Below are 19,864 nucleotides of genomic sequence, written 5' to 3' on the forward strand. Positions count from 1 at the left end.
CTCTAAGTAAGACCTTTAAGTGTGACAATGGCTGCAGGTCAGGCTGAAAGATTCAGTGGCCAACAAAGTGAAGATCTAGGAGTCTGTTTTCCTTGAACCCGTGTAGAACTGACGGGACTTGGAGAGAAGGGTAAGAACCCTTAATGGAGCAGATGAGTCGAATGAAATCTGGGTTGGTATGGAACGTGTGGTTGAAAGTTAACCTCCTTCCTCTGTTTATTTCGCCACCTCTTGTAGGCTTTATGTTTTGTGTATGGTGGTTTTCATACTTTAATATATATTTTACATACTTTCATATAATTTACATACTTTAATTTATATTGGGGCTATCTTTATAGGGTAGAATTGGGTCACCTTGATGGAGGAGGAGTAGTAGTCACCAAATCGCAAGACTGTAATGTTGGGGAGGCCACCCAACCTCTTTGGGCCTTGTTTCCTGTCCAGTGGAACGAAGGACCTTTCTGAACAACTCCAGAGGACCAGAGGACCTTACCACATCACAGGGCTCACCTGTGACAGAGCTCTGGGCCACGAGCCTCACGATGATCTTGCGAGGGGACTCCGCTGTGTGCCTAGATCAGTTTTGCCCAATTCCCAGCGCTTTGGTATGAGAGGGAGTTGCATAAATGTATATTCTTGTTTTATTTTTGTCTTCGAATGGCAGATTATAGCTCCTGAAGAAGGAAAAGAAGGAGAAGTAAGAAATTACCATTACTCTGCCATTGACTCATGCTAGATGTCAAACTGAGATACACGCAAAACGCAAGCACATACAAGCTAAAGGAACAGATTGTGGCAATATTTAAAAATATCACAACTCTAAATAAGAAGCGGTTCTGATAAGCCTACTTGGCATTCGTGCAAGACACCCCTAACTCTGAAGGATCTGAATTGAACATTGCCAAGGTAAATTACTTCTATTCAGTAATTATAGATAAAAGTATATTGGCTTATATGATAATACCTGGCTCCCTTGGTTTGCAGATACCCCTCTCTCCTGGGCCTCTTCCTTTCCAGATCGTTCCTTTTTTAGTCCCCTTTGTTCCCTCCCCCTCCTCCTCATTTCCTTTAAATGGGCTTCTGCTTTTACCCGTCTTGCCTTCTTTCTCTACAAGCTCTCCCTGGCTGTTTTATCCCCTCTAATTGCTTCAGTTGTTATCTGTAACCTGACGACCTCTTAATGAAAATCTGCAGACCTGATTTATTTCCTGGGCCCTAAACCCAGGCTTCTGCTGCCGACAGGACAATTGAACCGGGTATTTTTCTCCACCTCCCCTTCGTGTCCTGCCCTTGTCCCTGTTAATACTCTGCCACAGCTGATGGCACTGTCCACCAGACTAGGTGACAAGAGGGCAGGGACCGTGTCTGTCTTGGCCACCATTTTACACCCGGCACTCAGTGTCATGCCTGGCGTATGGTAGACACCCAATAAATATTGAAGGAGTGATTCATGCGTCTCTGATTTCAGACTAGAAACCTCGGGATCATTCTTGATGCCTCTGCCTCCCTCACTTCCTATACCCAGGCTGGGACCTGTGGGATTTATTACCGGAAAAGCTTTCACATTTGGCCCCTCCTCTCCATCCCCGCTGCCACCGCTTTAATCCAGCCCTTAGCATCTCCTGGGATGTTGCGGGAGCTTCCTCCTTGGTCTTCCTGTGGCTGGCTTTTCCCCAGTTCATCATCATCCGCCCCTCAGGGTGATCTTCCTGAAGCTGGAATCTGATCAGATTACCCTCAGGCTTCCCTTCACTTAAACCGAGTTTACAGTCTGTCCGCCTCCCACCGAATCCGTGGAGTCTGTACAGTGTTTTTGAGAAGATGAGAATCACTGCATTTCATTGATTCTGAGATGCACATGTTTTTCACACTTTAGCACCTCTGAGATTGGAATGTGTGTTAAAATCGATGGGGTGTCATGGTTCGATGGGTGGCTTTTTTCTTTCTTATTGGTACATAAAACAATGACGTACCTGATAATCGATGGCATCTTAAATTTGCAGAAATAGACCCATTGTGACATTTAAAAATAGGGAGATTTTTACATAAAAATATGTTCGGCTTCTCTCGAAAAATTACATCGGGCAGCGCTGGGCCAGGATTTCTGGATGGCAGCCTAAGAGGGAGCTACCAGTAAGTAGCAGCTGCTTCATTTAGGCAAAAAACTCTCTAGAATGTTCCATCACTTCCACCTAGGTTGTATTGTTCATTTATATTATCTGCCCCAGCCCATGCAAGCATTCGAAATTGTAATCCCTGACCGGTGAGTAAAACCCTGAGTTCCTTGTTATGATTGGCACCAACCTACCTCCCCATCCTCAGCTTTGCACACCCCCTCTCCCCTAGTCTCAGGAAGCACTACTCAAATATAACGCGCTCCCATGTTCCCTGGACTGCCTTTTCCCATCTTGCACGTTCTGTGAAGTATTTCCTCACTTGCCCTGGCAGAACTAATATCCTTCTAGACTCCAGCGGTACGTGGGCATATCTCTGTACCTGTGCCTCCTGTCTTGAAATTATTTGTGGACAGACCCGTGTCCCTCATTCAATTGTGAACCTGGAAGGGAAATGGATCAGAATGTATTCATTTTTTTATCCCTGCCTCGTAGCTGGAACACGCTCGGGAAGTACCTGTCGAATAGAGAATGGGTGGGCTATGTTTTCTCACGGGGATCTCTGTTTTTCAAGTTTTGCCCCTGGGTGGAGAGCTACAAGTGAAGTCAGAGGGAAGAGCAAGCGTTTTCCTTAGTGCTCGTGGTCCATTGTAGGAAGACGCTGCGTCTGGCTGTGATTTAGGGAGGCCCTTGGCAAAATCAGTCCGTGGGGACTTTAGTATCTTGCAGACCCTAAGGCACTAGACCAGAGCCAACTCTGAGGCTTTTAAAAAATTTTTAAATTCGTGTACAGTAAAATCGACCTGTACAGTTCTGTGAATCCAGACACATGGATAGGTTAGTGTAACCACCACCCCAATCAGGATACGGAACACTGCCTCCCCAAACTGGCTCTCGCCACCCCTTTGTACTCACACCCTCCCGCACCCAGAAACCCTGGCAACCACGGAGCAGTTCTCCATCACTGTGGTTTTGACTTTCTGAGAATGTCATAGCAATGTATGTGGTCTTTTAAGCCGGCTTCTTTTACTCAGCATAACGCCTTTGAGATTCATCCAGGTTGTGCGTGTTGATAATCTCCTTTTCGTTGTTAAGTTGCCCCACGGTTTGTGTATACATTCACCCCCTGAAGGACCTTTGGGCTGTTTTCAGTATTCGACCATATGAGCCTGTTGGTACGGGCCTTTTGTGTGAATATAAGCTTTCATTTCTCTAAAGTAAACGCCCGGGGGTAGGCTTGTGATGTCATAAGGTGAGTGTGTGTTCAACTTCATAAGAAACTACCGGACTCTTTTTCAGAGTAAATGTACCCTTTTGCATTCTCACCAGCAAAGCGTGAGAGTCTCCGTTGCTCCACACCCTCCATACCAGTGCTGGGTATTATTAAATTGTCTTTAACTCTCCTAATGGGTGTGCAGTGGCTGTCCTTTGAATTTCTGCCTCCTCAAATCCAGTCTAGGGGAACCACGGGGGGAAAAAATGGTACCGATTTGTGGTACTTCAAACTCTGATCATCTTCTTCAGTCTTCCTTCTGCTGCTGACTTTTCAGGGTCCTTGTGTTACTTGTTCATTGCTATGCAATAAGTTACCAAAAACTTCAGAAGCTTAAAGTGCACACTTATGATCTCACAGCTTCTGTGGGTTATGAATCCAGGCGTGGCTTCCATGGGTCCTCACAAGCTGTTGTAATCAAGGTGTTGGCTAGGCTACAGTCGTTGTAAGGCTCAACTGGAGAAGGGTCCACCTCCAAACTCAAGTGGTTGTTGGCAGAATTCAGTTCCTTGAGGCCTGTCCGACTGAGAGCCTCCATTCCTTGCTGGCTTTTGGTCAGAGACTTCTTTCAGTCCTGCCACATAGGCCTCTCCAACATGGCGGCTTACCTCCTCAAAAGCGCACAAGTTGTGAAGGCAATAGAGAGAGTCTGCTAGCAAGACAGCAAGTCACAATCTTTTATAACCTAGTCACAGAAGCAATAGCCCAACACCTTTGCTGTATTTTATTGACTGGAAGTCGGTCACTAGATCCAGCTTTATACTGAAGGAGAGGGATTACACAAGAGCATGAATACCAGGAGGCGGGGATTATTGGGGGCCATCTTGGGTCTGCCTGCCACAGTCCTCAAATAGCTGCTCCGTGGATTCTGCCCAGGTTTTTTATAGCTTCCTTCTGCAGGAGAGACAGGTCGAGTGGGGAGAGTGTCCTTATTCCGCCCAGACCACGACTCTCCGTGAAGCTTTTTGATTTGATTTCTGAACATTCAGGGTCAATTCAAAGAGGTTTATTTTTGTTTTGTTTTGTTTTTTTTAAATATTTTATTTTTTTAAGTAATCTCTACACCCAAAATGGGGCTCGAACTCACAACCCCGAGATCAAGAGTCGCATGATCCATCAACTGAGCCAGCCAGGCACCCCTGTTTTTTGTTTTCAACTTAAGCTATCTCAGACCAAGCTAGGGTTAGGTTAAGCAGTGGTCAAAATTTAACTTTTCATACTTACTAATCTTCTGTTTGTTAAATTACAGCCGTGGAAAGGTCAACTTTTGTGCCCAAGATGGGGCCTTTTCAAAGCCGAACTTGTAAACTTCAACACATAATGACAGCTGTTCCAGCCTGTCGTTGTGGCTGCTGACCAGGTGACCCCAACAGATACATCTGGCCAGCACTGACCTTCAAGGGAGAGGAATTTCTTTCCCTTGATAGTGAATTGTAACCCACCTTTAATTTCTTTTAATGACTTTCTGATGACGTGCCAAATCTGGCCTCTCTTTTCTCCTACTTAACGTGGCTTTTCAATACCCAAAATTCATCCCTGGAAATATGCTCAGTCCTTTCTCTTTATTGAAAAGTGAAATCGCTTGGTGTTCCTTCCTGCTCTTTAAAAGGAAGTAGGCTCTCGAAGTCAAGATTCTTTGAATGTTTTTGATCACGAACCAGTCACAGTAAAAGCTTTTTGAGACTGGACGCCTCATACAGGCATACTAACTTATTTGTAACTGATACTACTGAACTCGTATATTGTCTACATTGCCACACACACGTGAAAACAGGAAATTCAAAAGGAGTTTAAAAATAGGTAAAAATGTGAGTTCCAGTATTTTGCTTTCTACCGTCCAAAGGAGTGCTATCGGGCGTTGCGGTATCAGGGGCCGTGAGTGGACGGACACCTTAAGTACTCACCACCCGATAGATCTGCACACATCGGGTGTTTTTTTTTTTTTTCCTCAGTCTCTTCCCAAACCCAGCTGTTCTGTCTCGAGTCCAGCATATTCTCAGTGTGTGTCATGACCAGTAAGAGGAGCTGCCCATTAGCCTTACTTCTCCTTGGTAGAAGATGGCAGTGTGGCCAACGTCAGGAGGCTTGCGAGGTAGGGGAGCCTTGCCTGCAACGCTCAGTCTCTCCCTTGTGAGGTAATCAGCCCTCTCTGTTCCTCTCTTTCTGTAGCTTGCTGCTGCCGTAGACTAGACGAATGTCCTGGCTTGGGTTCCCTCAGAGGCAGACCCCGAGCCAAGCATGTGAGACTACGTCTACTTGGGAGGTGAAGGCAAACCCAGTAGGGAAATGGGGAAGTGAGGAAGGAAGGACAGACAGCCACGAAAGAGGGAGTCCAGCCTGTAGAGCTGGAGAAGCTGCCATTGTTCAGTCATAGCAGACGGGCACTTTTCTCTACCCACTTGTAAGTCTAATTGCCGTGTTCGGAACTCCGTTCATGCTGATTTTTGTTTTCCCTCTCCCATTTCACATCCTTGTTAAGTACTGTAAGATACGCCCATGCGCAAGAATACGCGTCCCTCTTGTCTGCCTCTTCTCTCCCTCACCTCCTTTCTCCTTGGTTGACTGCTGGGTCATTAGGGCCTGAGGGCCGGGCATCATTCTTTTATTTTTCTTTACTTTTATGTATTTATTCTTTAACTGAACTTTATGCCTCACGTGGGGCTTGAACCCCCAACCCTGAGATCAAGAGTTACACACTCTACTGACTGAGCCAGCCAGGCACTCCAGCATCACTTCTTTTAGAAAGCCTTCCTCTATCCCCCTCTTGGGGATGGGGCTCTTTCTCTGTGCCCCTCAACTGTCCTACTAGAGATCCTATCATACTGATTTGCTTTCATTTATCCGTGTAATAAAGATCTGTTTTGTGCCTAGCACTGTTTTAGATGCCTGGTGTTTATATTTCGATATGAGAGAAAGATTGCAATTTGTGATTTTATTTTGATGACTTATTCACCTGTGGGTTTGCCTCACCTGATCATGTCCATTTTGTTCGCCATTTACGTCTCCATCCTTCAGCACAGTATCTGCCACGTAGGGGTGGCTCGATGACGATGTGTTGACTTGAAGAGCTCAGGCCATCTTAGTTGAGGATGATCTGGTATTGCCGTGGCCTTTTCCCAGGGGGGAAGTGAGCCCTCACCTTTCCTGTTGGCTGTTTTCATAGGATGATGTGCCCACTGAGAGAGAAATCGCCCTTGACTGTGAGGGGTACAAATCTGTTAACGAGTGAGTTTAAAACTGTCAGCATTACTTTGCCGATTATTTTTTCTGTTTTCAGGCCGGGAGAACACATCCCTGCTCAGCTGGAGGAAAGTCACAGAGCATCTGAGAAGACGCTGGAACCTTCAGTTTGCCAACACATAAGGTGCTGACCGAGGCAGTATAGAGTAAGGATATCATAAGCAGGAGTTCCAGAATCAAAGTGCCCGGGTTCAAATCCCAGCTCTGCCACTCATTTGCTGCTTGACTTCGGGCTAGAGTTCCTAAAGCGTAACAGGGATAATAGGATGGTGTGTGGATTAAATAAGATTAACACATGTCAAATTAACAAGTGCCTAGAACCTAGTACACACGCTCAATACATGTTATTATCATTACTGTTCACATATGTCAGTGCTGATTCGTTCAACAGTGGAGGCTGGCTGGCTAGAAGATTCTTTGTGGTGCTCCGAGTCCCATTTTGGCATTCTTTGTACAGTGGGAAAATAGGGTGGAATTCTTCATTTTAAGCAGATTCTGAGTTTCAGACAGATCACACAAAGGCTACAGCCAATGCAATTCATGGTCCAGGGGCCGGCCATTAAAAGAGCCACCTACAGCACGAGTTCTTTCCCTCCTTTCCTCTCTTTCTGCGATTAGACAAATACCTGGTGAGTACCTCTTAGGCATTTGCGGCTGGGAATGCCAAGAGGAATGACATGGATCCCTCCCTTTCAGGATTTCGCATGTAAAAGGACAAACTGTAGCGCACTTTGGGAAGCTCTGTAAGTGGGCGCGCACACAGCTTGTGGAACCAGAAGAAAAGACTGCCGAACTCCCCTTTGGTGATTTAGGAAAGGCTTCACATAGAAGGGGTGACATTTGAACAACCGTATCTAGACACAGCCATCGTTTGATCACCGTGGATTGAATAGGCATTTGGCCGGAAACACAGTGGCCGTGGAGCGACTTTGTCCACTATCTTTTGAGAGCCTGGGTAATTACGCTGTCATTTATACTGTGTATGGCAGCCTCATTAGGTCTTAGTCTTGGAGTCCCTACCATGGAAACCTGTATGGTTGTATTGCCTCATAATGAGGCCCTCTGATAATATTTAATATGCTAATGGGAGTGCAGAAGCCCAGAGCTGCCTTTCCAGTGATTTTTAAAGTGACTCCATTAGATTAAATAGCAAGCTTAGGTAACCACTTTACTGGATCTCCTATGGCTCTCGATCGCAGAGAGGAATTGGCTAAAGAGCAGCTTGGGTGGGGTTACGATATGATCTTGGCCGGAGTCCTTTAAATCCTAGCTTGCAGTGCCCAAGGCCGGGAAGCTCCAGAGCATATGCCGTGTAACCAGCCAGGCAGAATTTGGGAGGAAAATTGCTGTGGGTGCAGCTGCCGTCAGTATGAGACTCCGGGAGCCAGAATCCGCTGCATTGCCTCGAAAGCCGACAGAACTGTGGCTGGTGGCAGCCGGTACTGATATGGGCACCTGCTTCTTCAAACGGGTCTTCCTCCTCCCCCTCCTCAGCTAGCTCAGCAAAATGACAGGTCAACTTTCAATTTCCTTTCTGCTGATGAAGGGAGGCGAATCTCCCTTTCACAGATAGGTTCTCCGTCAAGCAGCTAATAGAATAGCTAGAGGAATAAAACTGTCATGTAAATGCATTTGCAGCACAGCAGCCAAGGCCGCTCCCTTAAGCCCGTGCCTTTTCGAGCCCTAAGGAGGAATGTTTAGTGTTTCCACTTCTCTCGGTCATACCCGGGTTACGGTAATGTGGCCTAAAAGTCATCCTCAGTTGACCTAAAGAGCCACTGAAAGCTTTTCTGCCCTTCAAAATTCATTGTGTGTTTTGTATCGATGCACATTATGTATGCAAACATCGGCCTGGTCCTGCCTGTACAGAGCCTGGTCCCCTCGGAAGCAGTCATGTGACCGCAGCCCATTACTCGAGTGTTCTCCCTTTATCTCCTCCGGGGCAGGGTTGGGGCAGATGGCTGTGGCTCACGGGCCAACCCAGCCTCTCTCCGGGATCTCTGACTCGAGCTCGCCTTCCAGGCTGAAAGGCAAAGCAGCCGTGGCCTGTTTGAGTTATTTCTTCGTGTGTGCGCATGTGTGTTTATTTCTTGATTTATTTCAGCAAGAGTTCTCCCTGCAGAGAGCTGCAGAGATGTGAGTTGCAGATTGTGTGAATGCATGCGTTCTTGCACGTGTGTGTGGGCGTGTGTTGGGGGGGAGGGTGCTCCAGAGAGAGCTGGGATTGTACCTCTTCTCTTTCAGACCAGTGCACCCCTCGTAGAGAAGGTTTTTTCTTGTGTTTGTTTCTCTTGAAACACCCAGGGTGAGGAAAAACCTCTGCATTGGCCAAGCGGAAGAAAGAGGTAATACGTTTGTTTGTTCTCGGGTATTTTGAGCAAGCGGAAGTCTACATTATGAACACAGTTTGTTTTGTTGCTTTGCAATTTCTCGGAATGATTTTTCTCGAAGATTCGGATTCCCAGTCGGCTGTCATCATCTTAAAGATGTACAGCTGACTTTGCAATGTGAAGGGTCGCAGCCTATTTCAAATGAGCGCGATATTTGGAAAAACTCTGTGGTCCCTCGGGTGAGGACTAGAAATGAGGGAAGAGATACTTTGGGAAACCCTTCCAGCCCCTTCGCGGGGGCAGTCCCCGAACCCCGCTCCACAACTTTGTGTTCAGAAATCTTCCGAGCCCCCTTGGCCTCTTGTATCTCTCTGCAAGAAAGGGAAACAATTCCTTGCGATGGTCGAGAGTTCTCCTGAGTGATTTAGTGCTTGCGTAGACTGATCGGATTTGATCTGCGACCAAGGGGTAGCCGACCTTTTCGTGGACACTTTGGTTCTTTAATTATTACACAGAATGGGTCTTCGGCGCTGCTCCTACACAGCTGTGCCATGGAGTACAGTATTTAATTTCTGCGTCTCAGCTCTTGATCTGTAATATGGGGGTGATGATACTACCTTAAAAGTTGCTGTTAAGATTGACTGGAATAATAGAAATAGAAAGCACCCACTGTGCTGGGTAAATAGCGGTCCTTAGCAAATAGTAGTGATTTTCGCTACATTGTTATTATTACCGGCATAGCATGCTTTCGGGTCTTTGTGTTCTCAGTGGAAAAAAAAGGCCATTTCTTATGACTCTACAGTTACCCCCAGAAGGAGTAGACGCCCCAGGGTGTTAGTCTCTGGGAAGTCCCAGACCAAGCATTCTGAAGGAAGAGATTTGAGCAAACACAGTCCCGTTTCAGCACTCCTAGCTGGGCGGGCCCCCACCCGTGCGTGACCCCTCCTGACTCATCAGCTAAGAAGAACTGCTTTTTGTTCAAACTGGGTTTTTTTTCCCCCCACCACTGAGCTCCTCAGTACAAGCCTGTAAGGTAGGCATTATTAGTCCTGTGATGAGAAAAGCGAGGTGTAGAGGAATTAATGACTAGCTGAGAAGAATTTAAACTCCGGTTTGTTTGACCTCTTCCTTTTTTTACAAAAGTTAATATTCATTCATTCATTCATTAATTTAAAGTAGGCTCCACATCCGGTGTGGGGCTTGAACTCATGACCCTGAGATTAAGAGGCGCCTGCACAGGGCGCCTGGGTGGCTCAGTTGGTTAAGAATCCGACTCTGGATTTCCGCTCAGGTCATGATCTCATGGTTGGTGAGATCGAGCCCCGTGTCGGGCTGTGTACTGACAGTACGGAGCCTGCTTAAGATTCTCTCTCCCCCTCTCTCTGCCCCTCCCCTGCTCGCAGGCTCTCTCTCTCTCTCTCTCTCTCTCTCTCTTTCAAAATAAATAAATAAACATTAAAAAAAAAAAAAAGAGTCACATCTCCTATGCCTGAGCCAGCCAGTTTGTGTGACTTCTAAGGCCCGGGCTCTACTGAGCCATCAGTCGGTAGTTAGGAACAAGCAGTTTGGAACAGTATATACTCTTGAGATGCTTTTCTTCAAAAGCTGTCCCCTGCGAGGCTGTTTGGGACGTGAGGAATCCTGCAGTCAGGAAATCTGTCTTACTTGACTGTGGGGCCTTTTTTGTCTTATTCGCGGAATCCTAAAGCACAGAGAACTACTCTCCCACAGACATATTTTGGAAAACCTGGCACCAGGCCAAGCTGCCTCTTGCTTCCCATCCTGTCGATACGGTACCACATGCCTTCAGACACCTTCTGGTGGTCAGTGTAGTTTGCTCCCTCTTCTTATCCTTTCATCTGATGAGAGCGAGGAAGACTCACCAGGTTGGGCTCACAGACCGCCCCTTATTCATTCGAGAGCCTGGACACGAGGAAAGGCTAGAGTGTTCCACTGCACAGGTTGGGCTGGAAGGGGCCTCTCTAGGGCCATCTGCCAAGGACTCCTCGGCCCCACTCTGTGCCCCTTGGTTATGTTTAGGCCACAGACATCAGGCTACAGAACGCTTGTTTTTATGAATACTGGAGAGGATGAACCCGGGGGAAGAATTAGACCTGCCAACTGCACTCCCACTTTGGGCTTGGGGGTGTGGTGCCGGTTGAATGACTATGACTTCCGGGTTTGGGTTCCGCAGGGCCGGAACTAGAGTAGGAATTTCTCATAAAAGGCTGCATCGCTGAGAAAGGCTGAGTTTTGAGCATGGGTAACCACGCCATTCAAATCTAGAAGGCCAGAGGCAGAATCAAGGCCCAGGTGGCTGAGCTGAGATGTGGGAGTCCGATAAGAATGCGCTTGGTGATACAATAAAGTTCAGAACGGATAAGAACAACTTGGGGAGGCCGGGCTAGCGCTTGGAGGGTGCTTAATGGCCGAGGTTAGGTTGGCTCCAAGGGCCATCCCTTGTTGTTTTCTTGTGTTTTCACCTTGGGAAGTGAAAAGTGGGATGAAGAGAGCCGGACCTCAAACAGTTCTGCCCTTCAGTTACCCTGGCTGCCCCCACTTACAGTAAAAGCCTTTTAGCAGAAGCCTTAGAAGCCTTTTCTTTCACAGATTATAAGTGAGCGCCAGTGATGAGTCACTGTTTCATGTTTGTGCTTTAAAACCATCTTTGGCGTATAGATATTGGTAGGGGCAGCCGCTCTGGGAAGGTTTCAAGTTGGTTTTTTTTTTGCCGAGATCTACCTTTTCAGTGGTACATGTCACTGACTATGGCATTCCGGGGTCTTTGTGAACCCTGTAGAAACTCCCCACCTCCTGAGCCAGAGGACCCCTTTCAGGCCCCAGGGAATCATTTCTCCAGAGACTTCTTTAGCACACTAAATGCTTTTCTAGTGCTGACAGAGGGCCAGAAATGGAAGAAGCTTAGATTTTTCTCAAATAATGGAAAATCCCCAAATCATTTTTATCAGCTTAACAGCCAGCTAGAGATGTCCTCAAAGGTACCTACGCTGCTTAAAAACTTGTTTTCCTCTCTGCCTTTAAGTGGATGATGGCAGTCTAGCTTGGACAGAGTGTGGGAGTAAAAAGTGGCACCTGGCCTTAGCCACCTCTTGTTTTGGTGAGCATTGAAAGGAGCTTTTTTGTTTGTTTTACCTGTTACCTGAAGGAGAAAAACAGTTTGAGAATAATTCGCTTAGTGAGTGTTACTTAATAATGTAAAAATTCGAACAGCAGGTTGTTTCCTAATAACCAAAGAATTCTAGAACAATCCTCAGTTTTTTCTCCATCATGATTTTAAAATCTTCTTTAAAAAGGAATGTCTAAGTACTACCCATTTTCTGGTTTAATAAAAGGCTTTTATATGTTCGAATAGCATGTATCTGCAGCAAATCACAGACCAATAATGACTTTCAGCAATTCATTTTTTTAAAGGAGTCTGACTTAGAAATCTCCATTAATTCATTTAGCATTTCTCAAACACCTGCTGTGTGAAAGGCACTGTGTAGGTGCCAGAGGTTCAAGGAGGAGTACGTAGAAAGAAAGATACCCGTGGGATCTTACAGCCTGACAGAAACATACTCGAGTCTGGTGCTCTTTAGCTCCTAGTGAATTTTATATGGAATTTTGTTTGTGGCATAATGAACTGAGGGGTGGCTGAGAACCAAATACCTTTGGAGAGATACTGTTGTATGTTTTTTCTGCAAAAAGAAAATCAAGATTGAAATATCTCACTTCTTATCGTTGCATCGGTGTTGCCTACTCAATGCCCTACTCTTATGTATTCACAAAAAGGAGCAGAATAAATACCGTAAAGATGGACGCGAAGCCCAAGGGAGATATGGAGAGCAGTGTTTCTCAAACTGAGACCTGGGAGTGCCTGTGTCACAGTCCCCTGAAAGCTGCACTTTAATTTTTTTTTTTGATGTTTATTTCATTTTTGAGAGAGAGAGAGAGAGAGAGAGCGAGCAGGGTTGGGGCAGAGAGAAAGGGAGACTCGGAATCCGAAGCAGGCCCAGGCTCTGAGCTGTCAGCACAGAGCCCGACGTGGGGCTCGAACACACGAACTGTGAGATGATGCCTTGAGCCGAAGTCAGACGCTTAACTGGCTGAGCCGCCCAGGTGCCTCTGGAGGCTGCACTTTAATTGCAGATTCCCAGGCCCGCCAGACTGCTTAAATCTGAGTATTGGTGGTAAAGCTTGAGTCTTCATTTTTTAATAACCTCCCCCTGGTGAGTCTTATGATACTTACGTTGGAGAGCACTGACCTAGGCACATGGAGAAGGTCACCAGGCCGAGATGAACTACTTCAAACGGTGATGAAGGGCCCCCGTAGATGTGTTCTCATAGGTGCTGCAGAGAACCTGTAAGAAATTTCTAAGTATGGAGAGAAGGCAGGTGATGGGTAAATAGCACTCCAGTTTCAAAAAGGAGAAAAGAATAAGATGCCCGAAACCACAGCTTTATAAGACTGACATGACCTTTGGAAAAATTTTATTCCAAACAGATGGAGTCAAAGCATTTAGAGGAAAATGTGATGATCCTCAGGTGTCGTCATGGGTTTGCTAAAACATCGTCTCTATTAAAGACTGTCAAACTTGGCTGCACATTAGAATCATCTGGGGAGTTTAAAAGGCTCTTGATGCCCAATCCCACCCGGTACCAATTACATCAGAACCTCTGGGGCTGGGACCCAGGCATCAGTATTTCTTAACCCCCCAGAGATGCTCATTTAATGTGGTGCTGTCCGCACAGTGGGAGTTTTAAACGCTCCCCAGGCGATGGTAATATGCAAGAGTTTGACGACCAAGGTGTCTATATGACATCAGGCAAGTCGCTTGACTTCCTTGCACTTTGTGTAAATTCTAGGTAATTTTATTTTGTTTTTTTCTCTTTAAAATTTTGTTTATTGTTTATTACTATAGGTCAGGCTTTTTTTTTTCAGGTACATGGAATATCAGTAAATGGATAATAATGTACTTAGCTCAATGTTTTTGTGAGGAGTAAATGTTTAGAGTGCTTTCTTTTCTTTCTTTTTTTTTTTACCATGTTTATTTTTTTTTAACTTACATCCAAGTTAGCATATAGTGCAACAATGATTTCAGGAGTAGATTAGCCCATTCCCCCCTCCCACAACCCCTTGGTAACCCTCTGTTTGTTCTGCATATTTAAGAGTCTCTTCTGTTGTGTCCCCCTCTCTGTTTTTATATGAGTTTTGCTTCCCCTCCCTTATGTTCGTCTGTTTTGTCTCTTAAAGTACTCATATGAGTGAAGTCATATGATTTTTGCCTTTCTCGGACTAATTTCGCTTAGCATAATACCCTCTAGTTCCATCCACGTAGCTGCAAATGGCAAGATTTCATTCTTTTTGATTGCCGAGTAATACTCCATTGTATATATATACCACATCTTTATCCATTCATCCAGCGGTGGACATTTGGGCTCTTTCCGTACTTTGCCTATTGTGGATAGTGCTGCTGTAAACATGGGGGTGCATGTGCCCCTTCGAAACAGCATCCCTGTATCCCTTGGATAAATACCTAGTAGTGCAATTGCTGGGTCGTAGGGTAGTTCTATTTTTAGTTTTTTGAGGAACCTCCATGCTGTTTTCCGGAGTGGCTGAACCAGTTTGCATTCCCAATTTCTAGGTAATTTTAGAGGCCTCTCCCAGTTTTAAACTTCTATGATTCTGTTATTTAAAATCATGCCAAACTGATTGCCTCCTCCTCCTTCTCTTCCTCCTCCTGTTTTCGTCTTCCGGGGCTGGGATAGTCCCGAATGTCAAGGTGTCAAAGTATATATCTTAATTTCATGAACATTTTTAGCAAAATTTCCCAGGATGCCTCATAGATAAATAAGATAATAGTTGCAATGGGTGGATTTACCACCTGACTGAACAGATATGTTCAGAGAGTGTGAATGTAATGGATCTTCAGGAACCCTGGAGAACGGGCTGGAGTGGAATGCCCTTGGAGCTGACCTTGTTAACATTTTTTATCCATGATGTAGGTAAGAAAGACCGGATAGAAGTGCCTGTCAAATTTGGAGATACCCCAACGTTGACTAGGGTTAACTATTTCAATACATAAAAGAATTAGGCCTAGCTCTGATCAGAATATCTGTTTATTAAGGTTATTATTGTTTTAATGATATTTCCATAATTCAGGTATTTTGTTCATTTTTCTCTTTCTTTAGTTGAGTCAAAATTTTCAAGCTTTTAGCATATTGCTAATGGAAAAATAGATGTGCCTGGTAGGGTCCCAAGTCAGTTGTTTTTTGACCTTGTTCCTATCAAGAAATGCAGATAGATTGGATCAGCCTGGTTTGGAGCAATACAAAATAAAGGCAGCATCACCCAAAACAGTTACGAGGAGGGACACTAAAATCCGTTTTGGCTTGTTTCAAAAGGGCACTCCCCCCAGGGGCACCTGGCCAGCTCAGTAGGTAGAGCTTGCCACTTGACTCTTGATTTCTGGGGTCCTGAGTTCAAGCCCCACCTTGGGCATAGAGCTACCTTAAAAAGAGAAAGAAAGAAAAAAAAGAAAGAAAGAGAGAGAGAGAGAGAGAGAAAGAAAGAAAGAAAGAAAGAAAGAAAGAACAAAACCCACAAACAAACATAAAGGGCACTCTCCCTGATTCTGGAACTCTAGTCAGGGGGTTGGGGGGGGGGGAGGCCTTCGGCCTCTTTTTTTAAAACAAGCTTTCCAACCGGTTCTGAGAAACAGTGTTGAGGAACTCACTTTGATTTGAATTTTGGCACAGGTTTTTAAATATGTTGTTTTGTCTCATCATCTCCAATCTGTGTTTTTAAAAACCCAAATAGATTTAATTATGAACTTAAAACTAAAACAGTTAAATTCTATCAGCTCCTTCATATCCCATTCCCCGTATTTCAATTAGAAAATTGTACGCTCTTACATTTCCATTTCTCTTTCCATTTTTGATGCTTTATTTTATATAGACCTTGATCTGACCTAGACGGGGCTGGGGGGCGGGGGGAATATAATTTATGTGTAGCAGAAAAGCAATCTATGGTTGCTCCGGTGCGGCTGCTGTGTTTTGGAAAATGCACCAGGATTACATTATGTCTGATCACTTTCCACATCACATGATGAACAGCAGTTGAGAAGAAGCATAAAATGAATCCTGCCGAGAAGCCCTTAGATACCTTGCTGTTAACGGGCGCTTCCCTCTCCCCCTCCCTCCCTCTTGTGCCTTCCTCATCAGGATCTCTGACTGAGGCGGGTCAGCTAGGAGTGGCTCCTCGCAGCATAAAGGGACACACTTTTCACACTGTTTTGGAATGAGAAGTTAAATTCATGAGCACACATAATTTAGAAGACATGGGCTGTGGCACTTCATCTGTGAAAGACATGAGATCTGAGCAAGGTGAGTGCAAGCGGGGGTGGGGTGGGGGTGCCTGTCTTCGTGAATGAACGGGGAGCCTGAGTGCACCGGATTCGCCCTCTCCCCTTCCCCGCCCTCTCCCCTTCCCCCTTTGAGTCACTTGCCCCTCCAGCCGCCAGCCCGGTGTGGTGGTGCACAAGGCACCATCACTCGAGCCGAAGGTTAAACATTGGCATAACTTAGGAAGATGTAGCTCTGAATTTATGATGTGCCGTGAAGTATTATCTAAGAGAGAGTTTATGTTTGATTTGATTTCAGCTGAAAATGGACCAATATAAAATCTCAATTTAAAACTCTGTGGCAGGGAACAAGAAAGTCTCTGTGCATTTACCTCTGTTTATTCGATATGCTTATAAATAGCTGTATCCATACCTATGTGGTGTTTAGTGGCATCGTTGACTTTTTATTAGAGTTTGTAACTCGGTGATCGGATTATTTTTTATAGCTATTCAACACAGAACTTCATGAGATTTGCCCCCATGTTTTTAGAATATTCCAGGTAGAGTTTGGGAAATGCAAGATCATCTGCTTCCCCAAAAGGGTGTTGTTTCTAAATACATGACATGCCCCCCAAAACCCCTATATAATTAGAGGCTTAAGTATTCCCTTTGTTTATTTCATACTGAGGTTCTCATACCTACCAAGTTGCAACTCACTTGAGTGTTTAAGAGACATAGTTTCCACAAGCAACTTAAAGAACAAACAAACTGGGAAGATTATGTGAATTATTCACTCTCACGCTCCATTCCTCTGGTGTCTAGGTTGTAGATAATTTTCCCAATTCCTCTTCCACCTGTTGCTTTTGGAGGTTCACTCAGGCTTAAGATGGACAGTTTAGGACGCAGAGTATTCTCTACTAATTAGCGTGTGATGTTTTCTCTTGGGAATCAAATGCTGTTCTGCTCCATGAGTTAGCAAAACCGATCTCCCACAGTAGGGAGATGTACTAACTCTTTCAAATCTGTAAATCTTTCAAAAGCTCCAACTGAGCTAATTCCATGGTCATAATTTACCATAAGAGAGTAAAGCAAGTAATTATCTTTTTATATGTAGGATTACATAGCGTTCTTTAAATTTCGCCAAAATTCTTAGGTTAAACAAACAAAAAGGCCAAGCCAAACTCATAACAGTGAATTCTCTCTTTTTGAAATACTTCTCAACTTTTAAAATGTTGCAGGTAAATGGAAATATTACTTTAGATTTTTGGATTGGTTTTTCTTTTAAATAAATTACCGAGGTGAAATGCACATAACATAAAATTAATTAATCATTCTAAAGGGAACATTTCAGTGGCACTGGGTACAGTCACAAAGTTGTGTAACTGCCCTTCTCTCTAGTTGCATACATTTCCATCACTCCAAAGCAAACCCCCTTTTATATTAAGCAGTTTCTCCCAATTTCTCTCTCCTTCCAGCCCCTGACAACCACCCGTCTATATTCTGCCTCTGTGAACGTACCTATCCTGTATGTCACATATACAATGTACCTTCTGCCCCCTTTCACTTAGCATCCAGATTGTAGCATCTTTCATACTTCATTCCTTTTTAAGGCTGGATAGTATTCCATTGTACGTTGAGACCACATTTTGTGTGTCCATTCCTTTGTGGATGGACATTTGGGTTATTTCCACCTCTTTGGCTACTGTGAATAGTGCTGCTTTGAACATGAATGTACGTGTACTTGTTTGAGTCCCTGTTCTCAGTTCTTTGGGGGTATATACCTAGGAGTGAAATTGCCAGGTCTTACGGTAATTCTGTGTATAACTTTTTGAGGAAATGTCAAACTGTTTTCCTGCATTGCTTTTTAAAAAGAGCAGTTTTATTGAGATATCATTCACATGCCACACAACTCACCAGGTTAAAGCGTCTAATTCACCGGTTTTTAGTATGTTCACAGAGCTGTACAACCATCGCCACTATCAATTTTAGAACATTCTCATATCCTTCCCCCAAACCATTAGCAGTGACTCCCCTACCGCCTACCTCCCCAGCCCTAGGCAATCACTAATCTCCTTTCCGTCTCTATAGATTCGGACTCTTCCCGCACATTTCATATAAATGTAATCAGATCATATGAGTCTTTTCTGTCTGACTTCTTTCATTCATCATAATGTTTTCAAAGTTCATGTTGTAGCATGAATCAGAATGTCATTCCTTTTAATTGTTGAATAGTATTCCATTGTAGGAATATGCACACTCACCCATTCATCAGTTGGTGGGCATTTGGGTTGTTTCTATTTTTTTTATATTATGAACAATGCTACTATGAGCATTCGTGTACAAGTTACAGTGTCAACAGATGTTTTCAGTGCTCTTGGGTATATACCTAGGAGCAGAATTGCTGGGTCATATGGTGGCTCAATGTTTAACATTTTGAGAAACTTCCAAACTGTTTTCCCAAGTGCCTGCATCGTTCTGCATTTCCACCAGCAGCCTATGATGGTTCCAATTTTTTCACATCCTTTGCAACACTTGTCTGTCCTTCTGATTATACCCATCTTAGTGGGTATGAAATGGTAGTTCATTATGGTCTTCATTTGCATTTCCCTAATGACTAATGATATTGAGCATCTTGTCATGTGTTTATTAGCCATTTGTAAAATGTCTTTTTTTTTTTAAATTTATTTATTTTGAGAGAGAGAGAGAGAGAGAGAGAGAGCAAGCATGAGTAGGGGCGGGGCAGAGAGAGAGGGAGAGAAAGAGAATCCCAAGCAGGTTCCACACGGTCAGCACAGAGAGAGCCCAACGGTGAGATCATGACCTGAGCTGAAGTCAAGAGTTGGACACTTAACTGACTGAGCCACACAGGCACCCCATTCGCCATTTGTAGATCTCTGGAAAAATGTCTATTCAGATCATTTGTCCATTTTTAGTTGTGTCATTTGTTTTTATATTGTTTTGTTGTAAGAATTCTTTATATGTTCCAGTTATAAGTTCTTTATCGAGTATATGATTTGCAAATGTTTTCTTTCATTTAGTGGGCTGTCTTCTCACTTTCTTGATGATATCCTTTGAAGCAGAAAGGTTTTGTAATTTTGATAAAGTCCAATTTATTTTTTCTTTGGTTGCTTGTGATTTTGGTATCGTAACAAAGAATCCATTGCCAAAGCCAAGATTATTTATGGTTATGTTTTCTTCTAAGAGTTTTATATTTTTAGCTCTTACATTTAGGTTTTTGATACATTTTGAGTTGATTTTCATATATGGTATGAGGTAGAGGTACAAATTTATTCTTTGCATGTGGATATCCAGTCACCCCACGACCATTTGTTGAAAAGACTGTTCTTTCTCCATTGAACAGTCTTGGCACTCTTATCAAAAATCAATGGACTGTAAATATGAGGGTTTATTTCTGCACTCTGAATTCTATTCCATTGATCTATGTGTCTCCTTATGCCAATACCACACTGTCTTGATTATTGTAGCTTTTGCAGAAAGTTTTGAAATTGGGATTCTGAGTCCTTTACCTTTGTTTCTTTTTCAAGATTGTTTTGGCTTTCCAGG

At 44.2% G+C, this 19,864-nt stretch overlaps 1 protein-coding gene across 2 annotated transcripts in view; it reads left to right on the top strand.

Annotated features, from left to right (window-relative positions):
* PPEF1 (protein phosphatase with EF-hand domain 1) overlaps positions 1 to 19,864 on the top strand; it is a 109,219-nt gene continuing 89,355 nt past the window's right edge. Inside the window, exons 1-4 of one of the 2 annotated variants that reach the window (XM_047843808.1) lie at positions 1 to 130; positions 665 to 906; positions 6,665 to 6,751; positions 16,182 to 16,343. In XM_047843808.1, the coding sequence (XP_047699764.1) occupies positions 16,274 to 16,343 (70 nt within the window). In that variant the 5' untranslated portion in view covers positions 1 to 130; positions 665 to 906; positions 6,665 to 6,751; positions 16,182 to 16,273. Of the gene's footprint in view, positions 131 to 664; positions 907 to 6,664; positions 6,752 to 8,936; positions 8,973 to 16,181; positions 16,344 to 19,864 lie in introns of those variants that run through there. The other variant, XM_047843809.1, reaches the window with a different exon arrangement.

Source organism: Prionailurus viverrinus, chromosome X (assembly GCF_022837055.1).
Source record: "Prionailurus viverrinus isolate Anna chromosome X, UM_Priviv_1.0, whole genome shotgun sequence".
In the NCBI taxonomy this organism is placed as follows: Eukaryota; Metazoa; Chordata; class Mammalia; order Carnivora; family Felidae; genus Prionailurus; species Prionailurus viverrinus.